The sequence below is a fragment of the Pinus tabuliformis genome, chromosome 7, assembly GCF_031772625.1.
Source record: "Pinus tabuliformis cultivar Carrire ecotype Pingquan chromosome 7, CPIR1, whole genome shotgun sequence".
NCBI lineage: Eukaryota > Viridiplantae > Streptophyta > Pinopsida > Pinales > Pinaceae > Pinus > Pinus tabuliformis.
The window spans coordinates 1,260,921,531-1,260,945,342 of NC_142293.1; the positions used below are offsets into that span (position 1 = coordinate 1,260,921,531).

Below are 23,812 nucleotides of genomic sequence, written 5' to 3' on the forward strand. Positions count from 1 at the left end.
TATCCAAACCCCGTACCAAAACCTAATATCAACAAATATATAATACATCTTTATTAGTGTTTATATGAATATCAATGGCTCTATATGACTAGTGTAAAACAGAGATCGATTTAATAGAGGTTATATGCATGCTCTGTGATGTAGTGGTGATGCGAGACGAAATGAGGCCTAGAAGGTTTTTATTAGACATTGGGAACCTAGGGTGCCATGCTTCAAACCCCAAGCTAGAGTAAGTAGGATTTTTCATTCCTAGAACATATGTAATTTTTTTTTTAAATTTGCAAAACCCTTATGTAGTACTCATGTTTTATTAGCACAGAGTGGAAACTTCAGTTTTATAAAGAAGTTTTGATTGTGAGCTTAACCTCTCTGGTCAAGCATTTTTCTCTAGCCATATGCTTATTCAGGCATTTTAAACCCTCTTCTGGCGAGGATTGATGAAGAAAAATGCTATATGTGACGCTTTGGGTGTGTAATTCTATGTCCACATGAAATCTAGGAAGTAGAATCAGCTTGATGATAAGCAAATGCCAAGGTAAATTCAGCTTCCCAATATGATGCTCTGGTATTTTGCAGATATTTTGGGGTTTTTACCAATTAGAGTTAACAATTATAATTGGGTGTGTAGGAGGTTTGGTGTTGATGTCAAGAATACGAGTGCTACAACAAAGTCATCATCCATGGTATGTACATCATCCATGGTTGTATAAATTGTGTGTGATTAAACAACTGTTTGATCTATTTATCATATATCAATCCCCAGATGTTAGTATGCAGCATGAGGTGAGTGATTTGAGTTCGCTACTACTAGGATTTATATGTTGGCCTCTGTTTCAAATCAGTAACTACGTGTGGATATATTGAGGTCAATAACAGGGCTCTTTGCTTGCCTATTTAGTTGGGATGGTTTACATGTATTTATTTTACATCTGTTGGTTTTGTTTTCCTGCCATTCAGCCATTGGGGCCACAGAGGAACAAAGATGAAAATGGAAGCATTAGATCAAATTTAGTTTCAAAATCCAAGCATGTAGCAGGTTCAGGAAAAGCACCTGGGATTTCTAATGTTGGACCCTTACATACACGTGAATCAATTTCAGGAAAACTACCCAGGGTTTTGAATGTTGAGGTCTCAAGTAATGATCCATTGAGTTCAAAGATACGACACAAGCCTTCTACTACTATCTCTCTGGTAAAAACATTTCAGCTTCAGGGAGGTCTTCTACTACTAGCCTCTCAGGTAAACACGCTTCAACTCCAGGGAGGCCTTCTACTAACCTCTTTAGCAAATATACTTCAGCTTCAGGGAGACCACCAAAGCCTTCAAATGTTGACATCTCAGGCAAAGCTGCTTCAAATGCATCCAAGTCTAGGTTCTGCCCACTTGTAGCTAAAGGTGTCTCAAGCAGAATGCCAATGACTGATGCATCAAAAAGGAATACAAGGCTTCCATGAGCTTTTACATCAACACTGACTGCCAGAAGTGAGGTTAGAAGCATTTGGTCCACTACTCTTATTTTAGCATGTGTAGATGGTTCTTTCTATTAACATATTTTTACTCTATTCTTTTGCAAAAGCAAGTGAAGGGTTTATATAATCCATAGCTCCAATTGCCATCCAATGGTTTCTATTAAACAACTTGCATCTAGAGCCATTGAGCGGGATGTCATGGAAGAGGAAGAGGACTTGCCCGACATTAACGAAGTAGATAATGAAAATCAACTTGTTGTAGTTGAATATGTTCAAGACATTTACCATTTCTATTGGTAAACTGAGGTACATCCCTTTTGTCATGGGAGCTTTGCAAACTATTTTTATTGTATTCGAAAGAACAACTCTTGTCTTGGAAGAATACACTTCATTTAAACAATTTAATCAGACACTAGATTTCCATTGCATATAGTATGCAGTGATTACATGTATGCAGTGATTACATGTGAGCAGCGTGTGTCTGTGCCATACATGAATATCTCCACTGGAGAATTAAAGTGCCCACTTAAGCATCATGGAAGGTTATAATTTATGAATGAGGACAATAGGTGAAGCATTGATGTGAGCCTTGATCCATGTCTATAGTTTAGATTCAACTCTGAATAAATAACTGTATGTCTAATTTGTTTCTATTTTGGTCTGTTATGTTTGTTATATTGCACGCATACAACAATCTCTCATCAAACTACATGTCAAGCCAAGTTGATATCAACCAGAAGATGAGGGAAATACTTATTGACTGTGATGTACTTGATTAATACATATCGATATCTATCTGTTTCTATAATAATATTTTTTTTGTACCTTTCTGTTGATAATTTTCTAACATAAACATCCTGCAAAGGATGCCAACTTGGACAAGACTAGTAGAAACATGCGCACTATAGAGGATCAGAACTCAAGTAAATCTTGAATCAAAACTCGAGCAAAGTCATCGGCTCATTGGTTTACTAGCTTTCTTCATTGAACTAACAAGAAAACTTGTCTTGTGAATGGTGAGAACAGACATTAGAAGGCTTCTGCGTCGCTCTTTATTTTGTAGGACAAATTTACATGATATATTGATTGGATATTATGTCTTAACTTGTGTGCTTAGATCAAGTTTAGATAGTGTACATAATTGTAGATGTTGCGCATGAGACAACTACCTATGGCTAGGGGTATGGAAGTTATCAATAGACTGATTCAGTTGGACATGTTCTTCAATTCTATTCATGTTAGTATAGGAAAATATTGTGGCAGAGAATTTGGTGCTCATTTTTATAACTCATAATGATCAGAAATTCCATGGTTTTGCAACTTTTTTAAAGCACAACCATCCATTTGAGAGGAAAGCCACTCAACATGCTAAGCTATGTTTGAAACTATAAAATGACATACATTATCAGATAAGTTATATTCTGATTTTCATTCCAATTTCGAGATAAAATAGTCTGATATATAAAAGAGATATTTTCAGTTATGGTCTTTATGTGATTGTTTTAATTTTGTTAAGATCAACTTTGACTCTTTATTTTTAGATTATGTGGCCTAGGTATTCCATCTTCGTTTTAACAAAAGAACAAATCAAAATAAATTCGTGTTTCTACCAAGATGGTCAATACCTGTTAATTGTGTTTAAAGTGTTCTTTTCATGATTTGCTACAAATGAGAAACTGGTATGGTAATTAATTTGATTTGCTGCATAAAATCACTATTTCCTCTTACAGTTGCTTTATCATTATGTAGATCACCTCCAGTTTTATCTTCACCAGTAGTTTCATCATCCTTCTCTTTTTGACATCCTAGATTAACTGATTAAAAAACACTAATATTATATCTGTGTTTGCCTGTTCTTGAGTCACAACTTTCAACACCTTGAATTTTAGTCCAGGCATCCAAAATTTAAGAAATTTAAGAACTCATCTCAATCCCTCATCTCCCACATGTGCATCATCATTTTTATTTGTGTCAGTATCTGAGTCTTCAGTAGCTTTAGGTGATACTGAAAAGGAAGCATCTACATATTGTCCATTCTGTTGTAAGTAGACCACCTTCTCCTTATATTTATGATCATTGTCTTTTGTTACGAAAATTTCAAACAAAGGAATGCCTGGAGCTCTTGCAGCTAGCTACCTCGCATTATAACTCTTGGCAACATATATCTCATGTTGAGAATCAATATGGATAGTTCTTCCATATGGATCATTTTCACCCTCTACCAAACCAGCCCACCATCCAACCTCGTTTTTAATCATTCCTTGTAAACTTAGAGTACAATGATCATATGATGGCACCAATATAAGATCTGAAGTGCATGAATAGTTCCCTGAAACAGAATTATCCCAATTTGAAGAAGTGGAATGTTGCTCAATAATGTGTATTGCCTGGATTTAGCCTCCTATTTCCTTTGAATCCGGATAAAATCTTCCTTTCCCATATAATTTCTTCGCAACACCTTGAATCTGGTTCAGAAGCCCAAAATTGTGGAAACGACAGAGCCCACCCAATGCAAGATTTTTATTGGGTTGCGGTTAATAGGACAAACAAAACCATGAGAGGTGGAAAGAATCAATGGTCTCTTTGATGATCTATGTTGTGTTTGGAGTGTGGCCGAGAACTAGTATACTTGGGAGATAATTGGATATTTGCAAACCATCATAATAATAATCCTGTATAAAATCCTGAGAGTAACTGCAACCTTAAACACCAAAACAAAAATTTCCCATATAAATAATTAAAAAAAAAAAAATTATATGTGATAACAGGTTTGAGGTAAGCTTTTAGGGCCGTAGGTGGAAAATTGCATGGAGGACTGTTTGATGGCCAAGAGGCCTACTGTAGGGCATTCTCTTCAAGTTGCAGGTGCACAGAGACTAGCGCAGGTGGAGAAAAGGGCTTTAACCCTTGAACAAAGTTTGGAGCTCTTTCTGTAGGAAACCATGGGTTGTAGGGTGCCTTGTACAGGTTTCCAAAGGGACAACAAAAGAGATTTGGTTGTGTGGATAAGGGTAACATAGATTATTTTCAATTTCTAGCAAAGCTTTTCTCATATCATTTCATCCTTGGACATTTAAGCCCGTCTTGCGAGAACCTTCGTTTAGATAATCATTATATAAAATCTTGGAAGTCTAATCCCAAGCTTCTCAATTGGTTTTCAAATTTGAAAGGCCCATATCATGCTTTTCAACTAATTTTGGTATTATAGATGTTTTCTCTGGTAGAATTGTGTACATTGATGTTCTTTGGCAGATCTTTTTTGTAAATTTGATCTTGCATAGGTCACTTTGTTATAGGGTGATAAGGCTCTTGGTTCTTGGTGTTCAAGACATTACTTTAATATTTTTTAGCCTAAATTTTCAAGTGATTCTTTGATTATAGAAATTCCAGGGTCATTCCTATTTCAAGGAAGTGATATTAGTTCTTAATATTGTTTCCATTGTCGTTTCTATTTCCTATATGATGTTACTTCCAATGTAATCGCTCATTATGGAAAAGAGACCTTAAGGAGAAATCCACTATATCTAGCTTGAGTGGGCCTAATGTTAAGAGGATGTGTTTCCTCCTAAGCGGCCACGGGTTCAAAACTAGAGGGGGTAGAGTATTGTTGTGCTCTACAACAAACCCCCATTTCATATCAAGTTTATTCTCAAAACTATAATATGAAATGGGCCCCGTTTTATTTTAATTGGTATCAACTTAGTATTATTCAAAAAGATCCGAAAACAAAATGAAAACATTACAAAACCTTTTTGATAAACCAATTAATTGGTCTTATAATATATAAATGAGTAATCTTTTATCATTGCGATAAAGTGATCGCATGTCGCAATGACAAAGGAGGCATAACTTAAAGACCCATTGGTTTTCTCCGACCCAACAACACGCAAAAGGCTATCAGATATCGGCAATAACGAGTTATCTTAACAAAAGTCCCTTTCACTCCGATGCGATGCGATATCGCTATCGGCGATTGGAGATGTACCATTCATGCTTTTCAAAGTTCTCAGTTAATACTCCCGATGCGAATTGGCGATATCACTATCTACAATCGGGGATTCCAAAAGGAACCAATATAACGATTTAAGTTTTCCCCGACAGCCGATTGTAATAAATCTAAAAGCGCGAATTTCAAAAAAAAATTGATAAAGCAGGGATATTACGGTTAATTCGTATTAAAGGCCTTATCTTCCCAATAGCGATTCACTTGCGCTCAACCACCAAAACATCCAAGACACACTTAAACGAATCATTCGGCCAATAAACGATATGATGGGCATTTAAAGGATTGACAGGTTTTAACGGCCATTTAATGGAATAGTAAGTCTAAAAAATCTTTTCACAGATTGTATCCGCGGCCACTTTAAGTTAATCCTTCATCATGCATCGATTAATATATCTCGCTCATATTTGGTTTGCGCTACCAATTCTCTGTATTACGTTCATTTTCACTCCTGTGCAGAGCTCTTCCGAAGCAGTAGATTTAAGCAGAATGGGGAAGAAGTCTAAGAAGACTGCAATAGCCTCTGCTTCGCCAGCCACAGGACAACTCATCGCTGATCCAGGAACTAAAAGAAAAGGGTTGATATCCGACACTACATGTCTAGGACTCGCCAAAACTACTTGGAAAAGTACCTATAATTTGATTGAGGCCGAAGAACCCAAGGTGACAACAGTACAAGCCACAACAGATACAACTCGAAAATCTGATGCTACTCTAAAGGATTTAGCCGACTCTTTCCTTCATCGGATGGCAGCCCGGGAACAAATTCTCCCATATACAGATGTAGTGAGGTGGGCAATTGAAGAAATCCCAATTACAGACAGAACCTTTTACACCATGGATGGGAGAATCTTCGGTTCATTTCAACCTAATTATTTGAGGCAAATGTATCATTTTCCTGTACCGGAGAAGAAGTACAACAAGGCATTCCTGGAGAAGTTCAGAGAAGAGAACGAAATTGAATCTGAACCCATTCGGGATTGGAGGCAAAATCCAGCAAAAGAGAAGCATGAGTCTTCGGGTAAGTACTCTGTTGATTCTCTATGTTCTCCTTATTGTTATGCTGGGATAATGATGTGTAGATTGTGGGGGTTACATGATTCTGCTAATTTCACTATAGAAATGGTTCCTTTGATGGAGGCAGCATGTAATAGTGAAATAATGGATTGGGCAACTATACTGTCGGATAAGCTAGCAACCGCAGTTCTTGATTTTAGAAGCAAAACCCGCATCATTGAAAGGTTTATTCCCCCATTCTACTATAGTGCTTATATCTTGGACACCATGTGTTTTAATTCTGAATTTCCTGTGCTTGGATGGAGGTGGACTCCACAAGACCCCATGCCCATTCATATATACCATCAGAAGTTGTGGAAAACTTACTATAAGCACCATTTATATCAAGTTTACAATGGTTTTATGTTACCCATTCACTACTCTATTTTTGATAAACCTGCTCTTAAGATTTCCTACCAAGCAGGGGTTGATTTGACATCCATAGGAAGATGGTTCGGAGAGGAAAAATTTACCTATGTAAGAATTTTCGGAAACCAAGCCAAACCTCATGTCCTCCCTTTGTACATACCTGATACACTGTTGGCTAGGGAGATAGCCTATCAGATTACATCCGAAGGAGTTACACTAACTTTAAATAACAAAAAGAAGCAGGTTTGGTCCTCTTTTCCTCTAAGATGCGGTGTCTACACTCTGCATGACTTTAAACATGCAGAGAAAGAAGCTGAAAAAATAAAGGCATTAAGTCTAGCAACTCTTCCTAATAGGCGATTTGATCCAAACAAAGTCGCCTACAATGCACTTGAACAGGCAAAATTGACAAAGTTTGATCATAAAGAAGATATGTTCGATGACCTGTTCTCCTCAGCCGAGTCAATGTCCCAAGTTAAATCGTTGGCCAGAATGGAATATAAGGATGACGGGTTAGTTGAATTCAATAGACTTAGAGAACAGAGGTTGCAAACTCTACCTCTAGATCTGTTAGCAACAACCCCAACGATAGAATCAAGCGAGCTTGAGCAACGACTCACTAAGGAACCTCCTGTTACATCAAAAGAACAGGAGGAAGTGCATATGAAAAAACAAGAGGAAACCCAGATAAAAGAGCAGGAACAGAGCAGCACAGAGGTGAATGTAGATGCCAAGATTGACCCGAAATTGCTCCAGGAATGGCAGAAATTTGACTCAATCATCAGCAATATTGAGTGCTCGAAGGAAGCCGAAACATCAAAAGTGGCTGACACACAAGAGACAATTTCAAAACAGGTTCCAAGTGGAACCAGTGGCCTACCCAGTTCTAAAGAAGTAGAGATAATCCCTAAGGATCCCTCTGATCAGATTATCTTGCAAGTAGAAGAAATCCCTCCCTTAGATGCCTTTTACAGCCCAAAACACAAGGCTGTGGTAAAACGACACCGGAAAAGGAGAAGGAGTGATCAACCTTCCCTATTCCCTGAACAAACAGTGACGGGCAATGTGGTTTGGAAAGAGGAATTTGATCCCTCTGATGACCTAACAAAACTATCCCAATATGCTGGAGCCTATTCGGCAGCTACAATAGACAAGGCATCAGAGGTGAGTAATTTATTAAAAGGAAAAGACCAGGAGATCTTTTCACTACAAGCACAACTATCGAAGGCACAGTAGAAGGCAGAGCAAGCAGAATGGCAATTGTTTACACAACAATAAATAAATAATCAATTGAATAAACAATTGCAGGAAGAGAAACAGAGGATTGACTACAGTGCAGCTCAAAAGCAGAAAGAGTTGTCTGAGGCATTGGCACAACTAAAAGCAGTGAATGAACAAATGCTGAAGTCGAAAGATGAGCAAATTACTCAACTATCAGCCCAGCTAGAGAACAAAGAATCTTCCACAGCCAACTGAATTCAGAGCAGAGGCATTACAGATAAACAAGGCATTAATAACACAAATAAAGCTTTTATGTCAACAAATCGCCCAGGCGGAACCTTTATACGACTTAACGACATCAATAGGTGAAAAATCGGAAAAAGCTAGAACAGACTTGGATCAAGCCGATGAAACACTAACTAATTTTCTTGAGTGGCAAGACACTGATGAAGGACAGGCGGCTAATTTGCCAAAAATCCTAGAATCACATAAGGAGATATTATTTACGGAATGGCAGTCCCAGTGAATGAAAGCAGAGAGAGCAATTTCAAGATACAAATTAACCACAAGTAATTTGGTTGAATTGGTTAATGATACTCTGTACTTGTCTAACATGATTTCTCAATGTACCTATAGAGCCTCTACTTTGCACTTGATTATCCATCATTACCTACAGTTTTCCCTCACTCATCTCTCTCTTTTGCCTCATTTTCCTTGTAAACATACCCAGATCATTACATTAGATGTCTTTAAGCATGATTAAGTGAACTTTGCTAATGTGTGACTGTTTTGTTTAGATTTTGACATATTTACAGAGATTCCGCAGTTGTCTGGCAATTCCGCAGCCATCTGATGATTCTGCAGCCTTTTTGTTAATCTCAAGGTTCCACGTGTCATTTTGCAAAACGAACCACATGGGCACGTGGCAATAAAGGTGCTCAAGGTTCCTGTGCTATTGGTTCGGCCAGCCACATCATCTACACCTCCGGTCAACGAGGGTCAAGCCACGGTCAACAAAGGCAGCTTAAATGGTGTTGCGTAAGCTGTTGGGTCACGTCAATGCAACTGGTGATTTGTCCGTGTTACGCAGGTTGTGGGAAACATAATCCAACTCTGGATTCAATTCCCATAACGACCAGAACCTCCAGCTCATCCACGAGGCTCATGACGTGTTGCTGAACCTTTATTACGCATGACAGATTAGTTAATTTTCAGTTTCTAGCTTTACGCATTAGGCAATCGTTTAGATGCCTATAAAAACTAGCGTCTGTGTACGCTTAATGTTACTTTTTAGTTGCTGTGTTTTATGAACTTGTTATAATTTTAGTGCATTTCAAGACTCTGTTTTGATAGTGCTGTTCTAGCACTCTTGACTGTAATTTTCTGCATATGGAGTAATAGAAGACAGTGCTGTTCTGACGTTTTCAAATCCTTGAGTCTTCTTTGGGTCTTATGAATGGAGGGCCCCCGTTCATGACTGCCCTTGTATAGTATTTTATGTTCATATTCTTGCTATTTCCTTATTTTCCATTCAACATTTCCTTTTCTTTGAAACATGTACAACTTAATTCACTTTCATTTTCATTTCATTTGCAGCATTGACTTTGACAGATCAGATTTGTTTTTCTGCAGGTTTTTAAACCCGGGATTGTGTGTGTGTTTGTGTATTTGCTTTATATCTAGTGGTTGTTTCAGTTGTCTTATTCATAGTGCTGCCTTTTACTCTGTTTTCTAGTTTAGCTTTTAGTTTAGTTTCTCAAGTTGTATGCTAACTGATTAATGGTCTCTTTATCATAAATTGTTTATCTTTAAGAGAACAGAATACTAATGAATTACAGCTTGTTTTGAAGTAGTCTTGGCTTATATTACTTACTCCTTTTTTCCACTTGTTACACATAAACATGTATGTTAGAAGCAGAATGATGGAGAAAGGCATAGTGGTGTTATAATTTGTCATTTAGAGCTTTATCATTTCTTAGACTTATCTTTAGCTACTTCCTAATCGTGTTTTACACAGTACTATGTGTTAGAAGCAGAGAGTTAGGAAAAGACAAACATTATAATTGGTCTTTGAAGTGATTTTCTTATCTTTTTATTTGCAGCAACATGAGTAGTGACTAATGCCATTAGAAAGTGGTTCTTTGCTTTCAGCTCATTTCAATTTATTTATTTCTTTCAAGCTTTTCCTTTTCAGCAAGTAGTTAGAAACCACCAATCACACACCCTCACTCATCTAGAATTCACCTTACACACACTATCACTCATCTGTTTATAAAATCATCTCTCCATCTTAGGAAGATAAATTAACCACAAACAACACCCCAAACGACAAAAAGCCCTAAGAGGTTGCTTAAGTACATATAGTACACCTTCACTTCATCAGCTTACGAGCCCCGGGTTGACCATTAATGACATCAATTTAGGGACACTAAATTGACTAAACAGTACCCCAGGTAAATTGACAGCAGCTAAAACATTGGAGCAGTCATGTTATCCGAAACTAGAGAAAAATGGGAGATTAATCGCAGGAATTAACAGTTTGACATGGGAAACCTATTGGTTCTTCTTAGTCAAACCATACAGCCAGAGAGCCGCCCTCAAATGCCTCACATATGCAATCGGGTATATCATTCCCGATATACAGGATGCCACCTATGCTGCCCAACTCAATTCTCGTCTCAACAGACCACCAGAAGTGGAACCAATGCTTGCGATATGCCAGCTCAGGTCTAAAGGCAAACAACCTAAGTGATGATTCATGCTGCCGACTGCCAGATTGCCGTGAAGGAGATATTCAGAATCAAGTTATACCAATTAATTAAGATTTTAGTTTCATAGGTAGTTAGCTTAATCAAGTATTTATAGACCCTTTCATGTATTTCGAAAGAGTCGTAAGTTTTTTATATGACTTAAAACCTGAAGTTGCACTACTGTACTTCAAGCATATTCTTTTATAAAACTGGGCCAATCATTATGATTTTGACAACAAAGCTTTTATGCGGATGTGCACTACTATCTTTGTTTGAAAGTATTTCTGAGTCGGAAGAAGAATTTCAAATAGCGATTGATATTGGGAGTGATTAGCGGCTCATATGGTACTATTATCTGTGTCTGAGTTCATTCTTTTTTATATGAATTGTTGTTTGATCGCTTTTTCTATTATCGGATATATGCATGTGTTTTTAACAACATTCTTTATTCCTTCCACTATTGGATGTTTACAACATGCTTTTCCTTTGATCATATATGTATCGATAATATAAATGATAAGTGTAGCAATATTATGTTAATCACTTTGTTTAACTATTTAAACAAAGTAATCATTGAATGAATAAATGTCTATGTTTATTAGATAGAGTCATCTATATGCCCGTCAATAAACAAAAATCATCAAGCACTACATTTCAAAAAATAATAGTTCCCGGGATTAGTAGTAGTTCTTTTATTTTTGCTTATAGATTAAATTATTCACCTATCGTTAGATTAGAAAATCAATCATTCACCCACCCCTTTTATTTATTATTGGGAAACTGGTCCCATTATACCCAGTCGGAGCCACCATTCCAAATGGAGAAGGAGCTGTATTAAGGTCCGGACCGGGTGGTTATCCCCCAATGTTGATACAACGATTTTTGAGGCATCAACAAGTATGTATGCCTTCATTGACTTAGAAGTCAAATCATTGCGGAGGTGGGTCCCTTGTCCCACAAGTAAGGGGGTCTCATACACCAATGTGGTGTGTGGCTTGGTTGTGACTTTAAAATTGGATAATTAAAATATCCTCTAGAAATTTTAGAATTGTATTTCAAAGGTATGAGAGTGCAAGGAAGCCTTGTCTTTAGTGAGGTGCATGATAAGGTAATGCTTTCCTTCAACATGTAGAAAATCTTGTAGACGTTTGGAGGTTTATTTTGGAATACACCATTGTTTTGAGCTAGCCAAATGGAGTAGATCACCTCTACAACCAAAATTTTGTCTTATGTTCTAGTTGTAGTCCATTCATTTAATGCCTCTGTGTTATCTCCAATCCATTGGTGCATTTTACATAGTCTATGAGTGATATCCATATCTCATTGGTGAGATGACAATGAATCAAAAGGTGATTTCATGCATTCGCGTTATTACCTTAAGAGAACATGTGTTGGGACTTGTCCATCCTCTTCTTCTAAGCATGTGTAGGTTGGGATTGCACCTTTGATTTGATATTTGGGGCCCCAACCTTGGTTGTAGATAGTTGTCTTGCATCTAGAGGATCTAGACTTGGGCTTGAACACCTTATTTGTTGCAAAACTATTCATAAAGATTCATCAATTGATTTTTCATCATCATATAGATCAATTTATATGTTATTTTATATACATGCACATAATCAATCTTCCTAAAACATGGTTGATCTCTGTGTGCCTTAGACCATTAAATGCCACAAACCATAGAGATGTGCATGAGTGTGGGTTAAGTAATTGCTTTGTGGGAGAACTAATATGCATTTACGATGTCTATCAAAAGAAGAAAGGTGCAACTAATATGCATTTACAATGTATATCAAAAGAATAAAGGTGCAACTAATATGCATTTAAAATGTATATGAAAAGAAGAAAAGTGCATTGTAGAATGCATGTGAGGTCATAAGAGAGACATCACGTCATTATACCAGGGATATAAAAATAAAAGTGTGTAAAAAATGTGAATAAAAAAATTGATACATACAATATTTAGTGAAAATAGTGGTTTTATAAATTGGGAAGGTGTATTGGATTTATATTGGCAAGGGGTTAAATAATGTGAATTTTAGAGTTATTTTCCAATATGTAGTCAAATTAAGGGTATTGTTTAGTATGCCACGAATGCACGTGCTATGTCATATGTTCAATGGGTGCAGCCCCTGTGGGTGTTGTGGACCACGAAGTGCAAGGCGTGGCTTTCTTGTGCGGCCATTGCCACAAGAAGTAGCGCAATATAGGTGACTGCTGCCATATTAAGGGAGACCAAAGTAAAAACATTGGACCTTTAAGCATTTAAATTAAATTTCAAACAAAATAAAAACACTGACCATTTGAGAGAAAAGGAGGTCGATTCCCAAAAATTAAAAGCAGTGAGAACGTATATCTTACACCACCTTGTTTCGTACAAATACACATGAAGCAAATTTAAAAGTGTAGGCAAATAGAGAAAACTCACAATACTGGTAGGTTTCGTAGGGCTAAATGCAAGCCCTGGACCGAGAAATACAAAATATTTATTGGAAATAAAGAAAAGGCTTCTGTGGAAAATTTAGGGATCTCGTGCCTACCAAGCTTGAATTTGATTTTTCAAATAATAAAGATCGGTGAAGTACCTGCAATATATTCAAGGGTATAGATCAATAAGGTGAAAGGTTGCACGAATCAAGATTTAGTTGAAAGCTAAAACAATGAAATCTAACTGTGGGAAAAGCTTTCAATCGTGTAACACTAGATCTAACAGTACATAGGAGTACAAAGTGGAAACTAGGGAAGTTCTTCCAAGACAGAACGCCTTAAGACATAAATATTCTCTAAATAGAAAAAAAAATGTTCTTTAATAAAAAAGAAAAAAGAAAAATATTTTAATATAAATTAATGTTGAATATATTCGTAACAAAAAAACTAGTTTAATATACTTATAAAATGAATCAATGAACATCTAAGTAATCCCTATAAAATTAAAAAATATAATTTAAACAATAAAAAATTTCACATTGTTTTTTGCACTCTAAAATAAGTTGGCACTAGAAAAAAACCTTATCCAGTTCAACTCATGTTAAATTCATGATTAAAATAAATTTATACTGATTAAATAATTAAACCAACATATTTAAATATGATAATATAACAATAACATCACATTACATTACAATATATCTTCTATATCTATCCCTACAAACATTAAATAGTATCTTTTTCTTTTATTACATTAAAAATAAATTGGAACATAGCGCAGCAACCATTCATACTTCCAAATAAATAATAACAACAACAAGAGCGAGTCACGACATTCAGAGTGCAAAACGGTGTACATGTTTCTATCAAGGTACTAACTATGTTACAATACTTCTCACTTTCACATTCCATGGCCTATGTAAAATTAACAATATTTTTTCATTTATGACCCTAAAATAACATATTGAAAGACGATCAATTTTTTGTGATAAAAATTCCCAGAGTATAATATTGCCTTTGAATTGCAAAATTTGCTACTAGAAAAGGTCAAAGTGCCCAAAAAAAAAAAAAAAAAAAACAAACAAACAAACAAACAAACAAACTAGAATGCGTAAGGAAATGTGTACACTGACATAATGTTTGCAGCCCATCTAAACGTAATGACATGCTCTCAAATTCATGTTCAAACGAACCGAATTGATGAAAGCAAGGTACTCTGCAATCGCACAGTTATTTAACGCTTAATTTTCATTCCGAATGTTGAAAAGCTCACGCATCTGTTCAACGGTTTTCCCTTTAAACATATTGGCAATATGTTGAAAGCCCACTACCATGGCCTAATTGGGATGCCTTACCAATATTAGGGATATGAACAGGATAAGCAAGTAGTTGTGGTCGATGAGGGATGGTGCCAATGGCTGCATTGGTGTAGAGGGAAAATTTTGCATGTGGGTTTGAATTACGGCCCTCCAAAAGTGAGATTCATCAACCCGTGTTTTCAAGGTCACACTACTGAATATTGACCCAATTTACGATGACACTTTGTCATTTTTGCAATGTTGTTTCGCCACTATAATGAAAAAGGAGATTTGAGGAAACGTCGTTTCCGGTGAAGTTGTAATTTCGACATCGTCTTTTTCATCAAAATTATGATGATAATAATCATCGAATCTCTAGAATCTGTTCTTTGAATATACTCATTGGCATTTTGTTGAAAGTTTGATAAATGATCCTATATATTTGTTGCAAACCATCGTCAGATGACCTGCTGAAAATAAACTTCTTCTGACAGTTTACCCATTGTGACAACATATTGTGCTGTCGAAAATTGCATTAGAAGATTGACGTTAGTGAGAATTTTACGAAAATATTTTCTGACAAATTTGCCATCGTTATGATGTTTGTGTTGTCAAAATGTGAGTCGGAAGATCGACAATGCTGCAAAATTTTAGAAAAGATATTACGACAAACCTACCATAGTTGTGACGTTTCTACCATCAGAAAGGGGTCAGAAGAATGATGTCTATCATAGATTTTTTAAAATATATTACGACGAACCTGCCATAGTTGCGACGTTTGTGCTGTCGAAATGGATGTAGGCTGACACTAGGACATTGTAAGACCAATGGAATTTTGAAGGAAACGACATTATAAGACCGACATCATTGGAAATTAAAAAATAAAATGAACGAGCTTCCATCTAGACATTTGGAGGCTCTAAATAAAACTCTTTTTCTAACTCAGGGACATATAAGATTAAATGTAGTTCAAAAAGATCACCTAAAGTATAGTGGAATGGAGTTTTTTTAGAGGATAAGGAAAGGTCCTATATAGTCATTAATGCAACATTGTTGATGCAGCATTGTTGTTAAAATTTATGGAAATACTTATAAGAATGATCCTCCACAATTTTTTTTTGTCACTAATGTTATTTTTTAGAATGATTTACACAAATTACTTCAAAATGACATTTTAAGGGAGTAACTAGAATGAAATGATTCATGACCAAAAAATTTACCCCATTAAAGTTTGAAATTCAATGAGTGCCTGAATCCCCTCTTGACAACTGATTTCTAAGATAGTGGAATGTATGGTGAGAGGAAAAGGGTGGGCTTTACAATAATTCATAGTTAGTTTGAAAATAATGGGGAATAAGAGATCATTATACTTAACAAGCCCTTGTCAGTATTGAAGCTTAGGCATAGATACATGGAAACCGACATTTATATGAGAATTTTTTTATTTGAGTAAGGGAACAACAACTATAACTTAAGGTTGTAGCAGTGGCTCGATAAAATAATCCCTTGTATCTTGTTGCAGTGACTATATGTTAAAGTTGCAACAATTGATGCTTAAGGTTGTAGAAGCTATGACTTGGTGATGTAGCATCTGCTACTTGGAATAAAAATTATATATATACAAGAAAACATATATATTAAGATATCATTATACTTGAAAATTCCTTTTCAATATTGAAGTTGAAGCATAGATACATAGAAAGAACATTTATACAATAATTCTTTTATTTTAATAAGGGAATAGCAGTTGTAACTTAGGGTTGCCGCAATGGTTCCATAAATAAGTTTCTTGTATCCAGGTGCGACAAGTCCTTGTGAATATTGAAGTTGTGGCATAGATATATGGCAACAACTTTTATATGGGAATTCTTTTATTTGAGTCCAAAAATAAGAGTTCCATAAAGCAATGGTTGGCATTTAGTTTCAGTGATATAAAAGCATATTCTTAATTGATATTCATTTGAAACAATAAAATAATAAAAATAGTTCATGTGAGAGGAACAACTCAATTACTTTAGACAATATTTAAAAAAAACTCACATGAAAATAAAGGGGTAAATTTAAATGGTTAAATTTTTAAAGTTTTTTATTTTGTTTTTAATTTTAAATATATTACATTTATCTTTAAATTTAAAAATACAACTTCAATTACAAAAATTGCTAAGTTGGTGAACTATTATAGATTTAAATTTGACTAAAAATAAAACATTTGAATTCATCTTAAACAAAATTGTTATAATAACTAAAATAAAACCATAAAATTCCACAACTTCTTAATTAGGGAAAATATGTAAAACCTCTACACAATATGTTTCCACTTCTTCGAAATATGGTACAAACTAAAAAGGTCGAAAAAAAATCTGACTTTTTTCAAATTTTGAGTATAAGAACATGACAAATATATCCATTTATTTAAGATTACATGAACTCTTTAAGTACAAATAAATAAATAAAGTTTTAAAATTATCTCCATTTATTTGAACCACTGCCAATATTTTCACTTTATTTAAAAGTTAAACCTTCTTTATCCTCATGAATTCTTCTTTTGATGGTTTGTCACCATGATTACGAAATTGATATGTGTTACTTTTGATGGAAGAGGAATGTAATCTCATGGTTTTGCACCTTGAATGAAAAAACGATATCTGAGTTATATGTTGCTTGTATAGTTTTGTTGCCAAAGAATATCATGGGAAAAACCCTGGGTTAGAAATACCATGAGAAAAACCATGCGTTATTAAAATAGAGTCCAATAATGTTTAATTATTTATTTATTTACTTTATTTTCTTTTTAATTTAATTTGGTTTTTATGTAATTTGATCAAGTCAAAATACTTACAAGACAGTACATTACAACATTTATTCTATACTTAGCTCGAGAGTGCCTCTCAGAACAACTAAAATTTGTAAAACCATCCTAGATACATCCTAACTTTGGATCTACCAAGCACCCAAAGGGATCAAATCTTTTGAGATACAAATATCTTTTATAGTGAAAAGAGATTTGATCCCTTTAACTTGTTAGATTTGGAGATAACATAGGTCTAAGTTTGGTTTAATTAGTTATTCCACATGAATACTTTTAAGTTAAAATAGTTAAGTTACTTACATTAATATTTTTGTTTAACTTTATTTTATGTAATTTTATTGAGTCCAAATATTTACAGGACATGACATTATATCTCTTCCACTCAAAAATTTACATTTTATATTTTCAAAATCCCTTAGAAATTCAAATTTTAACACAATATAATTACTAGCAAAATTTGATTTTACAACACCATCATTATTTAAATCTGTTGTCCCTTAAATCAAATTTAATCCCCTTATTAGTCCCTTCCTTCAACATGACTATAACGATCGGTAGATCATTTATGCCTTCAACATGACTATAATGATCGGGTGATCATTTATGCACAATTAATTGAGTCGTTGACTGTTTGTTTTCTAGATTTATCATTGTTTAACCGAAGTTTTTATAGTGTCGATCTTGATTCATCCAAATTTTAACGAAACGTTCTTGTTGAAGGAAATCAACCTCTTATTGCAGGCTTTGTTCATCACAATGTGAAATATTGTGACTAAGTTATATTTATCCAAAGTTCAAGAATGTTGTACATTGTGACAAATTATTTATATCCAAACGTTTTGTATATAGTGACAACTTATTTCTATCCAAAGTTTTTTTTAGCACTAATGCTAGATGCCATCGATTTCACATGTTATTTTACGACAGTCCTACTCCTCCGCGTGTAGTACCTATTATTGGACATGTTACTTATTTATAGTTCTCTGGTTGTAGCTATTTTTCTATTTTTTGTGTATTAGTGAGAGTGCCTTACTGAGATGGGCTAACATACCTATCTGTAAAGAAGACGGAAGCAAACAAAAACAAAAGCAGGTACAGGAGACAAAAACAAGGAACACTATTGCTGAGGTTCATGAACGTTCGCTCAGTTCCAGATGCGTTTCAAAAAACCAAATACAATTTCACCCGCTTGCTTTCTGCATTTCAGCAATTCTTTTCTGCAAGTTCAATACACTGAGGTAGTGGTTAATACTTATTATGAGGTAGTATATTACAAAGTCTTTTTATTTGTTACAATGGTTTTCTATTTTTCTAAAACTTGAGCAATGAATGATCTTGGATTTGAGTCTTTTGAGAGAAGTCTCCAAGGTGGTTATTGTAATATTTGGGTGGGTGAGAACGAAGCATCAATACTATCTTTATGTGATTATATCATCGGGTTCCTTGCTTGGCAGATTGGGTGACCTGGTTTTCTTACTAAGCTTGCTAGCTAGAGGTAGGTCTGTTGTGTCGGGGCATTACCAAGAAGCTACGTGGAAGAAATATAACTCTCCTTCCTATACATTACTTGTAGAAGACCTGTGCTCAAAGGAAGGAAGCTAAAAGAGGGAACATTTTTTCCTTCATTAACATGACACAAAATTGTTTGATACTTCCATAACTCTCCTCAGACAAATTCAGGAGCTCCATCGAGACTGGAAATGGCGTTGGAGTTACAACAGATCGTGCAGGTTGACGTCCAGTGTGGTAACAAGTAAAATAGGGCAGAGCGGGGTGGAAACATATTATTGCTCTGTAGAAATCATGGAATAGAGAAAGAAAAGCTATGAAACTATTCCTCGAAGGGCAACATGGTCGCATCCTACTATATTTTCACACATAAATCTAATAAAATCACGCAACCTTGTGTTGGAATCCAATATATAGAAATTCAAGGTGTAAATACCTCTGCAGGGCTCTCGTTGTAGAGATATGAATTAACATGGTCAAGAACCAGTGAAGCAGTTGTGGGTAGCTCTGAATCTACTCTCATATCTAGTACTACGACTCCATTTTCCATGAGGCTAGGGAAAGTCTACACATACCAAAAAAATCATACCGTAATCAAGTGATCTGCATAATAATTGCATCAATCCTTTTTAGTAAATACAAGTATTAGGTTTAAGAGAAAGAAAAATATGCATCATACCTTTGGATGGGAAGAGCTAAGGAAGCTTTGGTTATTTCGAGAAGTAAATGCAGCTACGAATATTTTCTTGGAGATTTTGGTTGGATACATCTCCATCACATATGATAATGGACATTCGGCCAAGATATGACCTACAAGAGTACCTGCCACACATTTTATCCAAAGACTTTAGTGCCCCTCAAAGGCCATGGTAAAAGAAAGAACAACAGCACTAGAACAACCCATGATGAAAATCAGTACTTTTCAAAGACAAGTTTTCGTATAATAGAAGGTTTCAAGTAACCTTTCATTTCAATGAACCAGGTCCGCAGATTTCTTGTCAAAGGTTTTCGATCCAAAACCTTAGTTAAGTACCAACCGTTTTATCCATGAAATTACCAACCCTTTTAGTGCTGTAATTATCTAAAACTTATGTTCACATTTAGGTTTAGGGCTACTAACCCAGGCCTCAAAGCCCGACACCTTGCTTTTTAACTTCCCATGGTGTAAGAAAGACAAATCCCCACAGCGAAAAATACTCACTAACATCAATTGTTCCTCTTGGGGAGAGAAAAGCATGGAACTGAAGGAACAAAATGGGGTACTCGCTTAGCGATTCGCTCTGCCCCCTATCAGGGAAGCTGGGGCTGCATCTATATTTGCCTTTGTTGGTGGGGCATGCACAATCAAATGCAAGAGCATAATATCTAGTATAGCCAGTTGCTACAGTGATCAAGTGAACGTAACTCACTCCTCCTCAGTTGCATGCACTCTAGCCTATCTTTCATAGGGGGTTCGATTCATTATGATAGAATAATTCCAGATCCTAACTTGTTGTATAACCTACTTGCTATAGAAAGAACATGCTACGCGAAAAATAAGAGAGCCCAAGTTTGATAAACATATTCCAAGTTGAAGAGGCAGGCCTAGTAGCATAGTACCTCACAATTGTTTATGTAGTCTGTACTCGTTGTGATAGCAATCATCGTTTATGTCACCGTGTGAAAGTAGTCATCGTAGTAGTCTTTACTCTCGATGTACCAAGCCCCGCCAGGGATCAAATCTTATCTTTTTTCACTTTATGCTAGTTGGCATATTAGGATATTTGATCCCTCTCCAGGTTTAGTAGATCTAGATTAAAGATGGATCTATGATGGTTTAATTCCCCCTTTATATAGTCTACATTCCATGTGAATACTATGGGTCAATACCATTGGTTCTCTATACCATGTGTCATCTTTATTTTTATTAATATTAATATTAGGGTTAAGAATGTTGTTTGCATAGTATTAATAATAAGAGGCTTAGTAGATCTAGATTAAAGATGGATCTATGATGGTTTAATTCCCCCCTTTATATAGTCTACATTCCATGTGAATACTATGGGTCAATACCATTGGTTCTCTATACCATGTGTCATCTTTCTTTTATTAATATTAATATTAGGGTTAAGAATGTTGTTTGCATAGTATTAATAATAATTTGGCGCATGGTATTTGGCCCATATACTTCACCTAAATAAAACCTTTTTTTTAGTATTCGTAAATATAAAGTGAGATCTACCCCATACTGGGTAATTGAGATCTACCTCATACTGAATATCTACCAATTCACTATATGCAAAATAATTATAACAAATATACAACAATAACAATAACAATTTACTACATGCAAAGTAATTACAACTAAAAAAAGTCACCTCATACAAACTAATTACAACCAATTACAACCGGAGAGTCACCGCATTCAAAGTGCAAAGGTTATACTATGTAACATAATTATGTATACTTGTAACATATTTCTATCAATGTACTAACAATGTTACATTACTTATCACTCTCACATCCCATAGCCTATGTAAAATTGACTACATTTTTTCGTTTATTAAGCCAAAATAATGAGAAATTTTGTGTCATAAAAATTCTCATCCCATAGTATAATACTAAAATTTGCAAAAACTATTAAAATGCGTAAGGAAATGTGTATACTAAACATAGTGTTTGTATTAGACCAGAGCATAAATAACACAACGGATTTATACTCAAAGACTTAGAGGGCAATAACGAGAATAATTCACCGAAATAGACAAATGGAAAAACAACAAGATTACTTAATCACAAACAAAATCGAATAGATAAAACAATTACTGGAGAAAAGAAACTTTGCATTACATAATAGGCTTGGGCCTTGGCTTGCTTTCTTTGGCCAGAAAAATTACAAATTTATAGAGGCAGAAGAGGGATCTAAAATCCTATGTGTGATTGGAGATCTGGAATGATTAGAAACCATTGGCAGTGTAGAAGGATCTAGAATCCTGCATGTGATTCTAGAAACTAATAGTGGTGTAGAAAGGTCTAGAATCCTCGAAATCTAGAAAGATCTAATCTAGAATACTCTGTGAATTTGGCTTCACACTTAACAGGTTGCAACGAATCTAAACCTAATGACATGCTATCAAATTCATATTCAAACCAACCAAACCAAATTGCAGAAAGCAAGGTACTGAGTCATTGCAGAGTGATTTAACGATTAATTTTCAGAATGATTTAACGATTAATTTTCATTCGGGATTTTGAAAAGCTCACGCATCTGTTCAGCGGTTTTCCCTTTCAACATATCGGCAATAGTTTGACACATCAAGTCCAAAAGATTTGTGACCACCAGGTAGTGGGCAGCCTTTGTAACTTCAAACAGTATGGCGCGATCTTCTACAAGAGCTTTCACGAACTCCTCATCCCACGTTTTGACGGCATCAGGCGATACAGTGGGGGCATCAAGAACATGGTATCTGCAATATTGAATAACGCGACGCAGAATCTTGGCAGAAACGAGAGGCAGAGGAATGGTAATGTTGGTGCCCAAGTCCCCCATCATTCTCTTTATGATGCCTGAAGTCGATGCCACCTCTGTTTCCACCTCAAATATTTTGCCATCGCAGCTCTGCAATTTTACAATATCATTGTTATTATTATTGCATACTTCCTCGGCCATCGGCGTGGTTGATTGATCCATGATCTGAGCAAGATGAAGTGAAAAAGATTGGATTGCTCTGAGATTGCGATGAAGTGAAAAAGATTGGATGATAGTAGCGAGATTTTGTTACCATATTTATATAGAAAGGGGAATTCATATAAATGGAAAAAGTAACGACCACGGCTGGTACTCTTCCATATTTGCGGCCGACACAGGTGGCTGCCATGTAACGGCGGTTATCAATCGGTTAGGACCGCAGCTAATTTTTGGTTGCTGCGATGGTTTGTTCCCATAGTTCCGAGGGAGGGTAATCTTCTCAACCGGATTCAAATTGGTCCTATGATTTTGACTCCTTGACATATGGGTAAAAGGTGCATATTCTCTTACTGGTTAATCTTCTCAACCGGATTCAAATTGGTGAAATGATTTTGACTCCTTGAAATATGGGTAAAAGGTGCATATTATCTTAGTGGGAACTTTTTTTGGGTCATTGGATAAGGAAATGGTAAATTTGACTTGGTGAAAGAGTCAAAACTATTAAGTTTAAGGTGATGGTTTTGGTGCATATGATATTAGAGTGCATGAATTATATGTGATAAAGTTTTTTAAAAGGTTTAAAAGTCTTGAGGATTCTCCATTGTAATGTGTTAAAGAGTACTTTAGACTCATGGTTTATGCATATAGTTTTGGTGGAGAGTGGTATTAGAGTCCATGGATTACATGTCATGGAGTCTTTTAAAAGAGTTAGGGATTTCCCATTGTAATTTGTGGTAGAGGGCACATGATTGCATTTAAGCCATATAATAATAATAGTAGTAGCTAGTTTTTCTCAGTTTGGGTTTTCTAGGGGTTGCTTCATGCCAAAGCATGCTTTCATTTAAGTCATAGGGATCTCGAGTTGAAATATGTTTTATGGGTTATTGTTGCTATAATAATTTTCTCTCACATTATCTTTAATAATAATAATAATAAATTTATAAGCTCGTTTTTTTGAGTTTACCTTTTCAAGGTTGAAATTTGTTTAATGTGTTATTGTTGTTATAATTATCTTCTCTCACATTATCTTTATTTCTAACACTTAGTGAAACCTATTCACATATCATAATAGCTTGATCGACGTTGCCTTTGAAATCCTTGCTAGATTGAACAAAACCTTAGTCAACACTCAAGACACCCAAGTCTTGTGATTGGCGTTTCCTTTGGAATCATTACTATATTTAGTTTTAATTGATTCATATAATATTTATTTAATTTTGTAAGAGGTTAAATA

General features: G+C 35.3%; 1 protein-coding gene across 2 annotated transcripts in view; it reads left to right on the forward strand.

Moving 5' to 3' along the window:
- Positions 1-490: 490 nt before the first annotated feature.
- Positions 491-23,812, forward strand: part of LOC149251998 (uncharacterized) — a 173,316-nt gene continuing 149,994 nt past the window's right edge. For both annotated transcript variants that reach the window (XR_016266038.1, XM_089456601.1), the window contains exon 1: positions 491-535. Coding sequence is in view for 1 of the 2 variants with exons in the window: in XM_089456601.1 (XP_089312727.1) it covers positions 528-535 (8 nt within the window). In the remaining variant the exon portion in view is untranslated. The remainder of the gene's footprint in view (positions 536-23,812) is intronic.